General features: G+C 30.8%; 1 protein-coding gene across 1 annotated transcript; it reads right to left on the bottom strand.

Annotated features, from left to right (window-relative positions):
- Window positions 1-13066: 13066 nt before the first annotated feature.
- Window positions 13067-14155, bottom strand: LOC140055562 (neurexin-4-like). Its single transcript, XM_072100899.1, has 3 exons — window positions 13951-14155; window positions 13371-13525; window positions 13067-13210 (listed from the first exon to the last, which is right to left on the bottom strand). The coding sequence occupies exons 1-3, from the start codon at window positions 14153-14155 to the stop codon at window positions 13067-13069; spliced, it is 504 nt and encodes a 167-aa protein (XP_071957000.1).
- Between the last annotated feature and the right edge of the window lie 4836 nt (window positions 14156-18991).

Below are 18991 nucleotides of genomic sequence, written 5' to 3' on the forward strand. Positions count from 1 at the left end.
TTATATATATGACTCTGCTGCTAGCCAGAGAGCCATAGGGCCTGTTTCTGCTGCAACTGCTCAAAATACGGTATAGAAATACGGTATAAAATACGGTATTTTTTATACCGTATTTTTTACTACCCCGTTTCTGCTAACAATACTTCTTGGGTGGTCGTGTTAAATTTCATCTTTTTTACCCAAATTGCCATTCATTTATTTGGTCGATAATTAAAAGTCGCAATAAAGGAAGTTTTACGTCTCACTTTCAACAGCCTAGCCCTAGTGATAGAGATTTTGTGAGAGCACAGAAAACATCGTAATGGGGACAATTAATTTGTTCCCTCCCCGAGTTATTGTATTTTGCAATGTTGTACTGCTTTCGCAGGCTCTTCAGCTTTGAGTTTACTTGCTTTGGAGACAAGTTTATTCCATACTCCTGCTTTATTTTTTTAGAAATGTCTTTATAAATGTGGTTGTCCCTTTTATTACCTTTTAGTTGGTCAGACATTTTAGCTTCCCCACACACATTTATTTAGTAAAACTGTGACGTATTCGCTCCACATTTTCGCCGAATATATCTATACATGTGTGTAAAGCAGCTAACAGCGACAGAAAATAAAAACACGAATGGTGACCTTTTGTCATGTAAAAAAAAAATACGGTATTTTTTATTGGCAGCAGAAACGGGTACAAAAAATACGGTATAAATTTGTAAATACCGTATTTTATCCACAAATTTTGTGGGGAAAATACGGTATACAAAATACGGTATAGTTTTTATGAGCGCAGTTTCTGCTGCCAAAAATATACCGTATATATACGGTATTCAAAAAAATACCGTATGATATACGGTATTTAGTTGGCAGCAGAAACAGGGCCATAGAGAGAGTTACGGTATTGCGTTCACGGATTTTAGAAAGTCACGTGGTGTGCACGCCGGCCATGTTTGTGTCCAACTATGCCTATGTAGCGTATGGAGTCGAGTCATTTGCTTAAAAAATGTATAACATTCACAAGGCTTTAAATATCGAATTTAATATCAAAACAATCAATTTTTTTAAAGGTTTCTGTTAGAATAATAACGAAGTTATAAAGTTACTGCGAACATGATTTTAAACAAAAAAATATAAAAACAATGCATTACTATAGAGAATCGCTGTACAAACTAAACGCGCATGCGTAGAGCGTGCATGGAGCGCACAAAGCCATTTATTGGAAAGAGTCGGAAATTGAATGGATTATTAAAGCTATTTTTGTTGTTTAAAATCATGTTCGCAGTAAATTTATAACTTCGTTATTATTCTAACAAAAACCTTCAAACAAATTGATTGTTTGATATTAAATTCGATAGTTAAGGCCTTTTGATGTTATACATTTTCAAAACAAAAGACTCAACTCCACATACTACATAGACATATTGGACACAAACATGGCTTCTAATCCATTCAATGTCGAAATTCTCTCTATATATGGCTCTGCTGCTATCAATCATGCAGCGCCACCTACCGTCCACGCAGCGCCACCTACCGTCGTGACGTCATCACCGCAGAACTCTCTCTATATATATATCTAATTTTAAAGACAGCAAGGCCTGTTTGATAGCCTTGGTTAGTAGTCGCATCCTTTAAAGACTGGAAACAACTGTTTTCCATCCCCACCACACGACACAAAAGTTAATAAAACAGGATACTAAGCTTACCTCTATATGCGCATGCACAGCCATAGAAACCAGTTGGACTTGCCCAGTTGTACATAGCGGTACCGTTACGTGATACCCAATAGCCATACCGTAAATTGTGTGAATGATGGCAGTCATACTGTAGAAAAAAATGGTTGGTTTACGAACATTGTATCGCAAGTTTAGGTGACTTCTAGTATGTGTGTGCCTTAAAAAGCATATTGATACCTCCATGAGATCTAGATATATAATAAACAAACGTCGAAGATACCATAATAAAAAAAAATACAAAATCATCCTACTCTAATATACTGTCGACTTGAGGTTGATGACTCCAATAACGCTACAATCTGCGTGATGGACATCTCGTACGTAATGTCGTGTACGAACGAACCATTTTCTTCATACCCATTGACCTCCTCAACGAGATTACATGTCGGTGTTATAATAGTTCTACCTGTGAAAAGAAAAATAATGATAAATTTACTTTAGTAGTACTATTCGTATCAGTCATAAGTCACATAGTGCACTTTGAATTTATTACAAATTATTTTTCAAAAAAGCTGCCGGAGTTTACACACACCACAAAACGCCGGAGTTTACACACAACACAAAACGCCGGAGTTCACACACACCACAAAACGCCGGTGTTTACACACACTACAAACCCCCGCAGTTTACACACACCACAAGACTCTGGAGTTTACACACGTCACAAAACGACGGAGTTTACACACACCACAAAACGCCGGAGTTTACACACGTCACACCACAAAACTCCGAAGTTTACACACACCACAGAACTCTGGAGTTTACACACACCACAAACCCCCGGAGTTAACACCACAAGACTCCGGAGTTTACACACACCACAAAACCCCGGTGTATGTAAACTGATTTAGCGATGTGTGAGAGTATGTTAAGATTACCTGTCAACTTTCCATCTATAACTTCGCATTCCACATAGAACGGTTCAACACCTTTCTTTAGTCCATCCGGATCAACAAGTAATGGATCGTTATAATTACCTCTTTCATCGAAAATAAGATGTTGGCAATTTTGTGGAACATATGAGGTGTTTGCCCTGAAAGCCAGATTAATGCATACCAACACTGTTCGAAAAAAACCCTGTATTATATACTTGTTCTCCTTCTCTAGACTCCTGGTCTAGCGCATTTATTTGTACAGCAAATAGGCCAGCCGCCCGAAGTACATATATATTATTTACACAAATTAAATACAGAAATATTTCTTTTTGTAAATGCACAAAAAAATTAATTTAGGCATATTTTCAATTAAAGTAATATTTCTTATCTTCAGAAGGAAAATTATAAAACGTAACTGGTAATTATTATTATTATAATAACTCTTGACGTAACTCATAATTTTGTTATATATATATTTTATTTTTTGCAGTGCATTTAAACATTTATTTCTCATAATACAATAATACTTACATTAACAAACATAAACTTAAATCCTCATACCATCTACCCCTTTCATGCTCGATATCAAGAATTCCTAGACGAAATTTAGTTAAAAATTGTCTATGTTTACAATTTTTTATTTCAGACAAATAATTTTCTATATGAATTATTGTTTGTTTAAATTTAGTCAAATAACATAAACGCGAGTGTGTACTCAATAAATTGTTGTTGTTCAATATCCTGTGAACGTAATTTAATTTAATTTATAATGTTGTTATCAATATTTTGTTGCAACCAAACATAACCAAAACCAATTCGGGCTTTCTTAGTTGAAACAAATAGCATTGATATGAACTTCTATTCCTGTCTAAGTTTAAAATTCAGTACCAGAATATGTTAACTAAAATGTTAACGGAAATCTACCAAGTTCAACCTGTTACAGTTGAGGCATGTTTTCCTCCTTCCAACAGATATCGACAAACTTATTCATTACAGTGTCCAATATATAGATATTTTGAAAACCCCAGATTTCACAACCAAATAAGGTGATAGGTAAAATGTTAGCTTAAAAAATAACATTCCAGATATTTAATAGGAAGATTAGTAGCTTCAGAGCTTTGATAATCTGCGTTTGTTGTTCTCGTTTTAAATTATTTTAATAAGTTTAATTAACCGTTTGCATTGATTTCTGTTAGCAACGGTCAATGCTAATTTCTGTCGCATAGCTGTTTTTAGTTTCTTTCAGTTTTTGCCAAAATGTTCTGGAATTGTTGGCATTCAGAGATTTGATAATCTGCGTTTGTTGTTCTCGTATAAAATTATTTTTCTTAAGTTTAATTAACCGTGTGTATTGTTTTCTAATAAGTTTATATTTACTAAGTGTAATAGCGAAATGTATTTAAGCTTCTCATTCGTATATACATTTAGCTATGTGAGACAGAGGAGTAAGAATGAGATACATTATTTTTCAACAAAAAGTAATTGGAACTTTTAACAATGTGAAGTAATAAGTCAAAAGAAACGAATTTAAATATTATATGTACTTGGACTGTAGTCTTAAAATGATATTAATAGTGTTATGGTGCACAGTAGGCTATATTGAAATATAGGTGAACAAGAATGTATAGAAAACTATTTTTTTAGAAAGGATTGCATAAAAACAGTTTTTTTACATCAGTAAAAGGTAATAAATTCAAGAATTGGTTAAAGAATAATTGTACTATCATTATTATTATCATTTTAAAATGGTTTTTCGAAAAAAGAATATAAAAACATACATAAGAATGTTACTCAAAAGAAAGAATTTAAGTGATGGTATTAGATAATTCCATCCATTTTATGTTGAAATGAAAATATTATATAATTTTTTTTAAACTTACCCATGACGGCAACTTGATAATTGGACATTTTGCCAGACTAAAAAAATTACAGGTCTGGTATCTATGGCGAATCTTTTTATTCTGTTTATTTCTAATATTCCGGTACGCAATTATTGCTGTTCACCACACTATTACAGTAATTATAAAGTCATAAAATCATACATTTTATTTAATCCATCAATCAATATTATTGTTAGCGTCTAGTAACAATCCAACAAATGTATATTAAATATCATTGTTCCATATAGATATGTTTGTATAATTGCATTGGTATAATTAAACTTTAAAGAAAGCCAACATTTGTGATTATATAATTCTGCAATTTATATCAAATACCGTATAGATATAATTGCCTAAGTATGATTAAACTTTAAAGAAAGCCAACATTTGTGATTATATAATTCTGCAATTTATATGAAATATAGATATAATTGCCTAAGTATAATTAAACTTTAATGAAAGCCAACATTTGTGATTATATAATTCTGTAATTTATTTGAAATATAAATATAATTGCCTTGATATAATTAAATTTCAAAGAAAGCCAACATTTGTGATTATATAATTCTGCAATTTATATGAAATATAAATATAATTGCCTTGATATAATTAAACTTTAAAGAAAGCCAACATTTGTGATTATATAATTCTGCATTTGTTTTAAAATATAAATATAATTGCCTTGATATAATTAAATTTTAAAGAAAGCCAACATTTGTGATTATATAATTCTGCAATTTATATGAAATATAAATATAATTGCCTTGATATAATTAAACTTTAAAGAAAGCCAACATTTGTGATTATATAATTCTGCATTTAAAAAAAAATATAAATATAATTGCCTTGATATAATTAAACTTTAAAGAAAGCCAACATTTGTGATTATATAATTCTGCAATTTATTTGAAATATAAATATAATTGCCTTGATATAATTAAATTTTAAAGAAAGTTAACATTTGTGATTATATAATTCTGCAATTTATATGAATTATAAATATAATTGCCTTGATATAATTAAACTTTAAAGAAAGCCAACATTTGTGATTATATAATTCTGCATTTTTTTAAAAATATAAATATAATTGCCTTGATATAATTAAACTTTAAAGAAAGCTAACATTTGTGATTATATAATTCTGCAATTGATGAAATATAGATATAATTGCCTTGATATAATTAAATTTTAAAGAAAGTTAACATTTGTGATTATATAATTCTGCAATTTATATGAAATATAAATATAATTGCCTTGATATAATTAAACTTTAAAGAAAGCCAACATTTGTGATTATATAATTCTGCATTTTTTTTAAAATATAAATATAATTGCCTTTATATAATTAAACTTTAAAGAAAGCTAACATTTGTGATTATATAATTCGGCAATTGATATGAAATATAGATATAATTGCCTTGATATAATTAAATTTTAAAGAAAGCCAACATTTGTGATTATATAATTCTGCAATTTATATGAAATATAGATATAATTGCCTAAGTATAATTAAACTTTAAAGAAAGCCAACATTTGTGATTATATAATTCTGCAATTTATTTGAAATATAAATATAATTGCCTTGATATAATTAAATTTTTAAAGAAAGCCAACATTTGTGATTATATAATTCTGCAATTTATATCAAATATAAATATAATTGCCTTGATATAATTAAACTTTAAAGAAAGCCAACATTTGTGATTATATAATTCTGCATTTTTTTTGGACATATAAATATAATTGCCTTGATATAATTAAACTTTAAAGAAAGCCAACATTTGTGATTATATAATTCTGCAATTTATAATGAAATATAAATATAATTGCCTTGATATAATTAAACTTTAAGAAAGTCAACATTTTGTGAGTATAGTGTTTCAATTTCTATGAAAGATAACACAAAAAAACCAATTGGTATGTAGTATAAGGCGCAACGAAAATGACAAGCGACAGTTCAGATCGTCCCACAAAAATTTGAGATAATTTGTCCATGAAGCTTAAGAAAACTTGCCCGGGTAAATAACTAAACTTAAACAGGTCCTAAGACTCAAGGGTTTCACTCTCTTACATTGTAACTTAAGTATATGTATAGTATATTGTTTGAAGGTTTGCATGGCGAAATCAAATGTTGATATAAAGTTTGCGGTACACCACGTGTATTAGTTCTGAAAAGAATTTTTCGACGTTTCGATCAATACTTTGATCGTCCTCATTCTCACTCCTGAGGACGATCAAAGTATATTGATCGAAACGTCGAGAAACTCTTTTCAGAACTAATACACGTGGTGTACCGCAAACTTTATATCAACATATATGTATAGTTCTACATTTAATTAATGACAAGAGAAGAATAAATGTTGTTTGTTGATACAACTCGATAGAATGTTTTCCGTATCCGTGTAAAAATAATAGTGCTTTAGTTCCAATATATAATTTCTTTGGATGTTTGATGAATAACATTTACTTTAGATAGATGTAACAAAAATATGAAATAAAGGTGAGTGAATCTCACAAAAGGGAGGGTAAAACATTTACTTTAGATTGTTTTAAAAATTTTCCAGGCGTTTGTTGTATTTTATTTTATTTGTGTGGCAAAGAAGTTAATTTTTTTAAAGTAGAAAATATCAGTTTTTATCATTTAAGGCAAATTTATATTTTTAATGAACAATTTGAAATAAATAAAACAATACATAAAACAGGTAGGTAAAATGGGGATAAAAAAAGAAAAAGAAAGAAAAAATAAACTTAAAAAGCATAAAAGACGAGAAATTCAAATTATGGAATGATACATTATATATAAGACTGGCAGCGAATTTAAAAGATTAAAAAAATTAAAACGTTAATTTGTTTCGATCTGTTTTTTTTAAGTTGTTGTTTTTTTAAGTTGTTGCTTTTCTTAAATGCATGTAATTACAAATAATAATTTTATAATTTAGCAACAATTTTCGGATAATGGTGCATCAAGATAAACATTAAAACGCAGTGACCATGGTTACTGTGATTATTGTATTGAACGTCAATAGTTGAATCGGTATCTTGTTGAGTATTCTTAATTAAAGATGACAAAATGATAACACTGCACTATAATTGTATGTTAAAGATCTCTCATCAGATGGAATAATTTAAATTACAATTTTAAATATTCAAATTTTATTCGTTCGTATACATTGTACTAGTCTGGGCTCCAGACGGAGTTTTGTAAAAATATAAATATTTTTGCACATATGGCGTTTCATACGTGTATTACTTGAGTTTGGATACTCCTGTATTTTCAGACAAAAATCGCGGTCGAAATAAAAACAAATAAATAAAAAAAAGACAATAAATACAGACTTGAGACAAGTCTAACATTGTACACTTATTATAAATATTTGATAAATTAGATAGGAAACCTCAAAAAGCTGAAAAGCTGTTAAAGATCTCTCTTCAGATGGAATAATTTATAATACAATTTTAAATATTTCAATTTTATTCGTTCGTATACATTGTACACTTATTATAAATATTTGATAAATAAGATAGGAAACCTCAAAAAGCTGAAAAGCTGTTTAAGATTTCTCATCAGATGGAATAATTTAAATTACAATTTTTAGACATTTCAATTTTATTTGTTCGTATACATTGTACACTTATTATAAGTATTTGATAAATAAGTGAGCTTCACTGGACCAGTCCGAAAACGAAAAACGAAAATGTAATTATGTAATAAACCAAGCCCGGTTGCTGCAGAGGAAAAGAAGAGATATTTCAGATGTAAAATGTCATAATTAACCAGGTTACTTGTCGGTGATGAATAAACATTCACATTTTTATTTACTGTTTTACTTTTACTTCCTAAAAAATCCTACAAATACCATACATAATCAGTCACGAGTCGCATAGTGCACTGTAAATTTAATTTCACGTGACGCGCATGCGCAGACACTTTAGCGGGATTACTCTTGTTCCGGGTACACTACACTAGTTGCCATCCTGCGTATTCTTGTCAACAAAAATCGTATGACGTAAATTATAAATCGGGAAGTAATATTGTTTACAAATGTAATGAGCCGGCGGCAACTAAAAATCAGTCCTCAGTATAATTCGTTTGGTTTTTTAAAAATGTTCTAAATGAAGTGGAGAAGTTGTTTACATTTCCAACGCATTTATGTCAGTTTTTATCATTTGCAGTCACGAAATATTCAATAACAATTTAAAATGAATACCTAACAAGAAAAAGATTAAGATATAGAAATTATAGTGGATAAACTTTTTTTTTTAAAACATAGAAACATGAAAAGTAGAAACATAATAAATTAAATAGACATAACCTCTCAAAAAACAGCACATTTTGAATTTCGAAAAACAAAATATTAATTTGTTTCGATCTGTTTTTTTTAAGTTGGGGTTTCATTTCAATGTAAGCGATTACATTAATATTTTTGTAGGAACATTTTTCAGATAATGAGAAATAATAATGTAAGGAAAAAGATAAATCGCAGTTACCATAGATACTGTGATTAATTTTATTAAACGTCAATCTTCTGTTGTGTGTACAAATTCTTAATTAAAGATAACGTATTGATTACATTTTATCAAATTTCATTATAAGTGTACTGTATGTTAGTTAAATTGACATGATTGTCTATTTCAATTATTCGTTCATATAAAATTTACACTTATAATAAGTATATTAATAAATCTAGTTCAAACTAGAACGAGCGAAAAGTCATGAATAATACCACCAAACTTGCGAGTTAGGATGACTATAACGAGGGATTTAATAAAAAGGCAAATTGCCTTAAAATGTAAATGTGACATGTTTCGAGAAACTATTCTCATCATCAGAACAGTAAACAACGCCTAGAGTGCTTATATACAAATGGTTCACAAATAAGTAGAACAATTTAATCCCAAGAACTTACACAAAAAGACTGTGTGTTATGACATAAAACATTTAAAAAATTATAAATTCTAATTTAAAATGATGGTCCTATACTTTTACTATGGTTCAATAATTAAATTTACAATTAACCAGTACATTCTTTGTCTAGCTGGTTTTTTTTCTGGCACTATTTTAGTCACTAGTTTCGTATGTTGGACGTATAAGACGATCCTCTATACGTTGCTCTGTATCTACTACTAAAGCTTGATTCCCACTAAGATGCAACGCAAGGCCATAACGCAACCCCAAGTGATTTGACCAGGAAAGAGTGACATTTCCCTGATTTGACCAATCATAAACGATAGATTATTCCAACAGTCGTTTGTCATTGTTCAACTCGATTGCGTTGCGTCCAAATCTTTTACTCAATATTAAGCCTACTATGTTAAATATGCAGTAAGTAATAACTTATTTGTTTATGTTGGGAAAAAAGCCGATAAAGATATTAGGAATATATGTGGGATATGATTACAAGACTTGTGAAACTAAAAATTGGAGTGATAAACTGGTTGATTTTGAAAAGATTTTGAAATTATGGAGTTCTAGAAATTTAACACTTTATGGGAAAGTAATTATATTGAAGTCACTTGCACTATCAAAACTTACATACAATGCAAATATTATTACTGTACCAAAGTATGTTTATGACATAGTTAACAAACAAAGTTATACATTTTTATGGAGTAAAAAATCTGAAAAAATAAAAAGGAAAACCTTAATTGGAAACCTAAACGAAGTTGGAATTAAAATGCCAGATTTTAAATTACATACAAAAGCACTTAATGTCACATGGCTAAAAAGGTTGTTACATGAAGATGAAGCAAAATGGAAATTTATTCCAAAATGTTATATTAATAATTTATGTTCAGAAAATATTCTTTTTAACATGACAGATGAAAACCACTTTATACATAAAATGCCTATGTTTTATGAGAGTCTGTTGAAAGCATGCATAAAGTATAATAATTGCTGTAAAAGAAGTGTAGACACATATGATGATATAATGAATGAACAGTTGTGGGGTAATAAGTTAATACAACTTAAAAACCAATCACTATGTTATAAACATTTGATTGAATGTGGCATTATTTTAGTGAAGGATATTATAAAGGAAAATAGATTCATAACTTAAAAAGAATTGTGGGTAAAATTAAAGTACAAAGCAAACTGGTTAAATGAATATATGTGCTTATTAAAAGCGATACCAATACAATGGAAAACTATAATCAAATACGAGGAAAATTGTTATTATAATATAACAGAAAATGTCATTAAGAATAGATATAAGGACATCACAACAAAGAGTATTTATCTCTGTTTTGTGGAGGACATTTTTGTCCCTCCGGTTTGTCAAGGAAAATGAGAAAAATATTTTCATAATTTGAATATTGATTGGAAGTCATGTTGGTTATCTAAAGTTTGTAAAATGAAAGATAAAAAATTAATACACTTTAATTACAAACTGTTAAATAGAATTTTAGCAACAAACAAAAGGTTGTTTATCTGGAAACTAAAGATACTAATATATGTGGTAGATGTGGAGAGGTACAAGATGAGGAGCATATGTTTTTTCAAGGTTTTTGGACAAAAATAGAGATTGTTTTAAAAGGTACCAATCATATAAACATGTCAAAATCTGGTAATTGGAACAAGAAATATTCTTACTGATTTTATATATACATTTGCTGCTTTCACGGTTTATAAACAAAAGATACTGGCTGATGTTACAAATAAAAGTTATTTTAATTTATGGAAATCTTTTAAACAAGGAATTCTATTCAGAATGGAATGTGATATAGTGTATAAAAGAAAGAAAAGCATAAAAAAATGGGAAAAAGTAAAAAATATTATTTTAGCAATGTAAAATTGTATAATAACAGGCCAAAAACACGAGAAAATATTATTACGACACAATACTTAGTATTCTAGTATGGTTTCTACCTTACTAGTTGTATTTACTGGTGCTATATGAGTTACAGTATATTTTATCTTGTGATGTTGTAATGGCAATTGTGAACCTATATTATGTGATGTATATTTTTATATAACTTTTGTCTATTTTTTAAATGCTTTAACTTTTTATATATGTAAAATACTAAAAATAAGAAAAACAAAAAAAAACTTTAAGCTGCAGAGATAGTTTTCTACTGAAACAAAATTGATATAGATTATTGTAACAATTGTAAAGAATGAAATAAAAGTGAGTGAATCTCACAAAAGACCAATAAAAAAAACTTATTTGTTTATTTCAATGTATTCATAATGCTTGTAATGGTCATCACGATTGATTTTACCTATATTTTTACTATGGTTCAATAATTAAATTTACAATTAACCAGTACATTCTTTGTCTAGCTGGGTTTTTTTTCTGGCACTATTTTAAGCACTAGTTTCGTATGTTGGACGTATAAGACGATCCTCTATACGTTGCTCTGTCACTACTACTAAAGCTTGGTTCCCAATAAGATGCAACGCAAGGACATAACGCAACCCAAGTCATTTGACCAGGAAAGATTGAAATTTCCCTGATTTGACCAATCATAAACGATGGACTATTCCAACAGTCGTTTGTCATTGTTCAACTCGATTGCGTTGCGTCTATGTCTTTCACTCTAAAGAATAGGCCTGCTATGTTAAATATGCAGTACCGTAAGTAATAACTTATTGGTTTATTTCAATGTATTCATAATGCTTGTAATGGTCATCACGAATGCTTTTACTTTTAGGAATCTCCCTCGCTGATTGGCTATTCAATGAACACAACATCAAATCGTTGACACTTATTGATTGGCACTCTTCAATCCACTGGCATAGTCTAAGACACGTGAGTAAAGACTTAACTCGCAATGTTCTTATCACATATTCAGACATAAAAATGTTGTCGAAGAACTGCATCAATCCAATTATCTTTTTCAGCCCTGAAAGGAGAAATCAGTGGAACCAGTGTCAGTAGTTGACATACCGAAGTACAATTGGTACAATTTAGGTTACGATATCCAATAAATGTTCATTAATCTTTTGGCCGTTACTGTAGGTAAATGATTGATAGCAATACCTGTACATTCTAGTGCTCCAATTGTGCTAATACCAGATTCATAATTCTGGCCCGTGTCACCATGCCGTAACTCCATCACTGGCAGGGTAGATATATCGTCAACATATCCATCATCGTATCTCCATGTTGCATCATTTCTGCCACATTCACAAGGTAAACTTGGATTACTGCAGTCGCCTTAAATAATAATTCCGTGTAGTATAAATCAAATAAACTATTATAATAGCGATGTGCAAAATTGATTAACATACGCCTTCTTCACAAAACACACAGTGATGTAGGCTAATATTTTAAGAACAAAGTTTGTTTACAATTCCAATTAAGGAATTAGGAATTTGTGTGTACCTTGTCCTCCGAAAATATGCTTGCTGTTAATTCTGCTAGTTACGCTTCCTTGCACAGCATTGTTTTTCATCGATGAAAAAAGGCCTATTCTGCCTAATGTTCATTTGGGTTTGACCAAGCTGCTTTTTTAATTGTGCTTTATGAATGATTTTATATATATCCAATTTTAAAGACAGCAAGGCCTGTTTGATAGCCTTGGTTAGTATTCGCAACTTTTAAAGACTGGAAAACGTAAAATAAACTGCTTTCCATCCCCACCACACGACACAAAAGTCAACAAAACAGAATACTAAGCTTACCTCTGTATCCGCATGCACAGCCAACGAAACCAGTTGGACTTGCCCAGTTGTACATAGCGGTACCGTTACGTGATACCCAATAGCCTTCTTTTAAAATGTTTGATTCACGGCAGTCATACTGTAGAAAAAAATGATTGGTTTACGAACATTGTATCGCAAGTTTAGGTGTGTGCCTTATAAAGCATATCGATACCTCCATGGGCAAAGTTATCTAGACATATAATAAACAAAACAAACGTTGAAGATGCCATAATAAAAAAAATACAAAATCATCCTACTTTAATATACTGTCGACATGAGGTTGACGACTCCATTAACGCTACAATCTGCGCAATAGACATCTCGTACGTAATGTCGTGTACGAACGAACCTTTTTCTTCATATCCATCGACATTCTCAACAAGATTACATGTCGGTGTTATAATAGTTCTACCTGTGTAAAGGAAAATAATGATAAATTTACTTTAGTATTACTATCCGTATCAGTCATAAGTCACATAGTGCACTGTGAATTTATTTTCAAATTATTTTTCAAAAAGCTGCCGGAGTTTACACACACCACAAAACGCCGGAGTTTACACACACCACAAAACCCCGGAGTTTACACACACCACAAACCCCCGCAGTTTACACACACCACTAAACTCCGGAGTTTACACACAACACACAACACAAAACCCCGGAGTTTACACACACCACAAGACTCTGGAGTTTACACACACCACAAAATCCCGAAGTTTACACACACCACAAACCCCGGAGTTTACACACACCACAAAACCCCGAAGTTTACACACACCACAAAACCCCGGTGTATGTAAACTGATTTAGCAATGTGTGAGAGTAAGTTAAGATTACCTGTCAACTTTCCATCTATAACTTCGCATTCTACATAGAATGGTTCAACACCTCGCTTAAGTCCATCCGGGTCAACAAGTAATGGATCGTTGTAACCTCTTTCATCGAAAATAAGATGTTGGCAATTTTGTGGAACATTTGAGGTGTTTGCCTTGAAAGCCAGATGGAGGCATACCAGAACTGTTGGAAAGTGTACTATATACATAGCTATGAAAGACAGAGGAGTAAGAATGGAATAAATTATGTTTATTAAAAAAAGTAATTGAAACTTTTAACAATGTGCTTCCAAGACAAATACAACACATGCTGCATTTTGAAAACTAAATGGTCGTCCCCACAGATGTTTCTCGAATACACAGTAATTTCAGTGTTTATTTAAAAATTTACATACCGCAGGACTATAATGAATACATTGTCGAAACGAATATATAGACACGATGATTTATTTAGTCAACTAAAATTAGCACCCTGGGAATTACTTCCGATAGAGAAACTTGTCACATAATGAGTCCAAATTTTTGATTTTGACTCATTTAAACAACCCTAATTTGTGTTTTGTGTATAACAAAGAGGAACAATTTTTAAATATATTCTTTATCCACTCAGTAACGAAATATGTGTTCATGTTTTATAGGCCTATAAATAATATACTACTAAATACAGTAAAAATTTGCGATGTAATACTTTGTTAAAACTGTCGCTCTGTCATAGTCGATTAAAGTAAAGTACACGTAAAGATACACCACTATGACGTTTATATACTTGAAATTATTAATTAATACAAACGTTGAGAAGCAAAAGTTTTTTTGTATATTAGGCCTATGTGTTTATTTATTTATTTATTCGGGTATAAAACAACAAGTAGCCGCAAGGCTAAAAACGTTGCATTTACAAAATTACTGTACAAGTTACTTACATAACAATAAAAATGATGTAATAAAAATGAAATAACAAGTACAACAATATCACTCTGTCTCTTTGGCTCTATGAACTACAGTATTGTTTAGCATATTAATTAATTATTGTAGGGATGGGTGAATCTTTCGGTTGTCGGTTTGTATTGTTGATATTTGACCTTGCCATTGCTTCGTAGAACACGAGAAATACTACGGATAGGGGGAGCAAATAACTAAACTTGTCCCGAGTTCGACAGCTTCTTGCCAAAAGTCAGTACTAGATTATCACGCCTGATTTTAGCAAAGGTAAATTAAAAAGTTCTAAAGCTAAATTGTATGAGTTGTAATTAAAGCCAAGAATAATTTTTAGGGCCCTTTTTTTTTTACCCTTTCAATAAGTTAGGTATGAAGCTGTGTAATGGCACCATGCAATACAGGGCAGGCGTACTCCAATATAGGGCGAATGTAACTCAGATAAATACATTTCATATCGTCAACAGTAGGGCCTACCCACTCGTACACCCACAGTAATAAAGTTTATTTGTATATGTGTTTACACTCACAGTAAGAAATTTGTGATTCAAATGGCGACCAAAAATGGTTAATACGTATTTCCAGTATTGTCAATGTATTACAATACTATATCTAAAGGTTTTAAATTTATCCGCCAGGACCCATAAATTTACCTACTTAAACCAAATAATTTATACTGAGACTGAGAGATTGGAATGTTAAAAAATCAATACATTTGTATTTTCGTAGAAGGAGATAGGTAAATGCGTATCCTCGGATTATTGTATATGCGTGTATTTTTCAAGATGGACATCCATTAGACAGTGTATACCACGATCGGAAAACACCCCTATTTGGGAAAATCGTTGAAACTAAATTCGTTTTAATTGTTAATATAACTGATTATCTGACTAAATTTAATTAGTAAACAGGTTTACATCAGGTGGTAAAAATCATTACCGAAAGTACGAAACAACTTTATATACCATCGAGTAAACATTCTAGAAGTAACGCGCGATTTACCGAATTTTGCCCTTACGTAAATGTATATATAGATGGTATACCTACGGTAAGGTTAATTTATTAATTTTATTCATTTCGGCAATAAACTTAAAATAATAATTACAAAAAACATAGAAATATATATATATATATATGAAGTACAAGACTCGAAGCCGAGGAGAGACAAACGCATTAAACAAAACGCTGTCACCGGTAAGGTGTGTCTCTCCAACACATAGATATAGAAATGGTAGAAATAATCGAGAAAGTAAAAATACATTTCCATAATCACACCTCGGCTGGAAAAAGATATTTACAGAAAAAAATAAGAATTAATAAGTCAAAAGAAACGAATTTAAATATTATATGTACTTGGACTGTAGTCATAAAATGATATTAATAGTGTTATGGTGCACAGTAGGCTACATTGAAATATAGGTGAACAAGAATGTATAGAAAACTATTTTTTAGAAAGGGTTGCATAAAAACAATTTGTTTTTCATAGAATATAAAAATAAATATTATTATTTGAAAAATAGACGTTTAGAAATACAAGTTATATTATTTTAGTTTAAAAAAATCTGCCCATGACTACTAAATAATTAGCACTATAAAGATTTCCGTATACCTGAATTTGAAATTTGGCGTAGTCGCAAAAACTCTCACAACGCTGATTGATTTGTAGGTGTGCGTGCTTGTTCGTTACCTCGATTGCTTCTCTGTGTGTAACGTGTCGTAAATATATAAATAGAGTTCGCAATTGACACGAAATTATGATTTTGACATGTTTTATTGTATGATTCCCTTTGATCGTGCCTGTTTTCTCATTATTGATAATTCGATATCTGTGAGTTAAAAGATTCTCTCTTGTCGGAGAAAGATTTGAGCATCCTAACAATTGTTCAATTATGTGACTATTGTTGAAATATCAATGTATTATTCTGATTAGATTACGTACTACAGTACGAAGATGATTTTTCAAAATCATTCAACCGCATTTAAACGTGAGACAATTACGTTTTATGAAATATGACTTCTTATTTTTATGAGTGCATTCGTAAACGTTGTTTTCATTGTGCTTCTGTCAAATTGAGAAACAATATGTGATGTCTACCATACATTGGTGTCTTCATTTTATTCAAGTAAACAATGATGAAGTTGAAAACTATTCATAAATAAACAACAAAGAAAAAATATACACAGTATAACAAAAACAATAAAGTTACCAATTTAGAAAACAAAAAAGAACAATACCGTTGAGCTACTTACGCTAGGCAAATGTAAAAAAAAATAAGGTGGACACGAGTCGACCTTTCCAGAATTCAGTACAATATTCTGTTGGCATTTACTTTAGAATCAGTGACACACCTTTCAGTGTAGTCTAAGTTCCAGACGGAGTTTTGATTTAATTTAGTAAAAAGATAAATATTTTGGCACATGTGGCATTTCATACGTATACCACTTGATCTTGTATTTTCAGACAAAATCGAAACGTCGACTGATTGACTAACATAAAAAAGACAATAAATACAGACTTGGGGCACGTCTATTTCGGCGGTGCGTCCATACAATAAACAACAAAATATACAAAGTATAAAAGGAAATATATATATATATATATTATATATAAATCCAAAGGCAAATTACTGAAAAAAATGACAATGCTGTGGGTATCAGTGGCTGGATCTCAATGGAGATACAAAAATAAAAAGCGAAAAGCTAAATCAAAAGGATAAAGTAAACAGCCAGAAAAGTTAGCAGAGCTTTCGGGCAACACTAGCCCTTCATCAGTGCAAGTGAAGAAATTTGGATAACGTCATATATAACGTTATATATATATATATATAAATAAATGAAAGACGCTAGTAAATTACCAACTGAACATTTTATTGCACTACAGGCTGTTTCATGAGTATGAACTCAATCTTCAGGTGCTTGGCTCTGAATGATAGTCACAAGTGAATACAAAAAGCTATAATGAAGTCTTAAGGCAAACTGTTTATGTGAACAATAGTATGCTAATTAGCAAGTACAACACATCTCTATTTCCTGGACAGTCTATTGTTAACCAAATTCTTATTATCTAAATTACTGATACTTTAGTAGAAACTTTCTCCTATGTCTACATGCACTGACTAATTCGTTCCTATGGTTAGGTGAGCTGGTTTCAGGCTTGCATATAATATAATACTTCTCTTGTAAGCATAGATTACACCGTTTGTTAACATTGGAATATGGTTTACACTTCTTTATTATTCGCCATTTAATGTTATACTTTATGTTATCATCGTTTAGCTTCCAGATGTACTGGCTAAGCGTTGTGCTGTTTTTGTATTTAACATTACGGAATGAACTATTGTGTGCGTTATATCTGCATTTAAATGTGTTTTCGGTTAGTCCAACATATGTTTCAACTTTATCATCATCATTTGTTGTTACTGTAGCCTGATAAACAACACCACTGGTTAGGCATTTCCCATCTAATGGACATTCATTTCGACAGTTGCATTGCTTGATGTTATCACAGGGCATATCATTACGTAATACATTTTTGTTGTGGGCCGATATTACAGACCCTATATTAGGCATACAACTATAGCTGATTTTAATGGTGTTTCTATTAAATATTTTTCTTAGCTCATGGTTATGTGGAAAACATTCATCTACAGTCTTTAAGAACTCGTGCCCTATTTTGGTTTTCACGTTGGCACTGTAAGGCGGGTTGAACCAGATGATATTTCTTTTCCTTGTCTTCTTCACGTTATTTTGTGCGCTGGTATTGATCGGGTTGTACTTCAGATTGTGGTCGTATCCACTTTCATACAAGGCTTCTTGGTACGGTTTCTTTGATTCATTGAAAACAGTTTCATTCGAAGAAATGTTTGACGCGAATGATTATAACGACTTATTGCAAAAGAATATAACGAAAACATACAAAAAAGCACCGGCGGATTCTGTAAATAGTATAACCAAAGACGAGATTAAGATAGCCAAAGAACTACAGCTAGATGACAGGATAAAAACAACTGGAAGACGTAATGCCTTTATAACCCTGAAAGACCATAAGGAAAATTTTGTAAACAAGCCGACTTGCAGACTAATTAACCCCTCAAAATCAGAGTTAGGAAAGA

This window comes from Antedon mediterranea, chromosome 7 (genome assembly GCF_964355755.1).
Source record: "Antedon mediterranea chromosome 7, ecAntMedi1.1, whole genome shotgun sequence".
NCBI classification, from domain to species: domain Eukaryota; kingdom Metazoa; phylum Echinodermata; class Crinoidea; order Comatulida; family Antedonidae; genus Antedon; species Antedon mediterranea.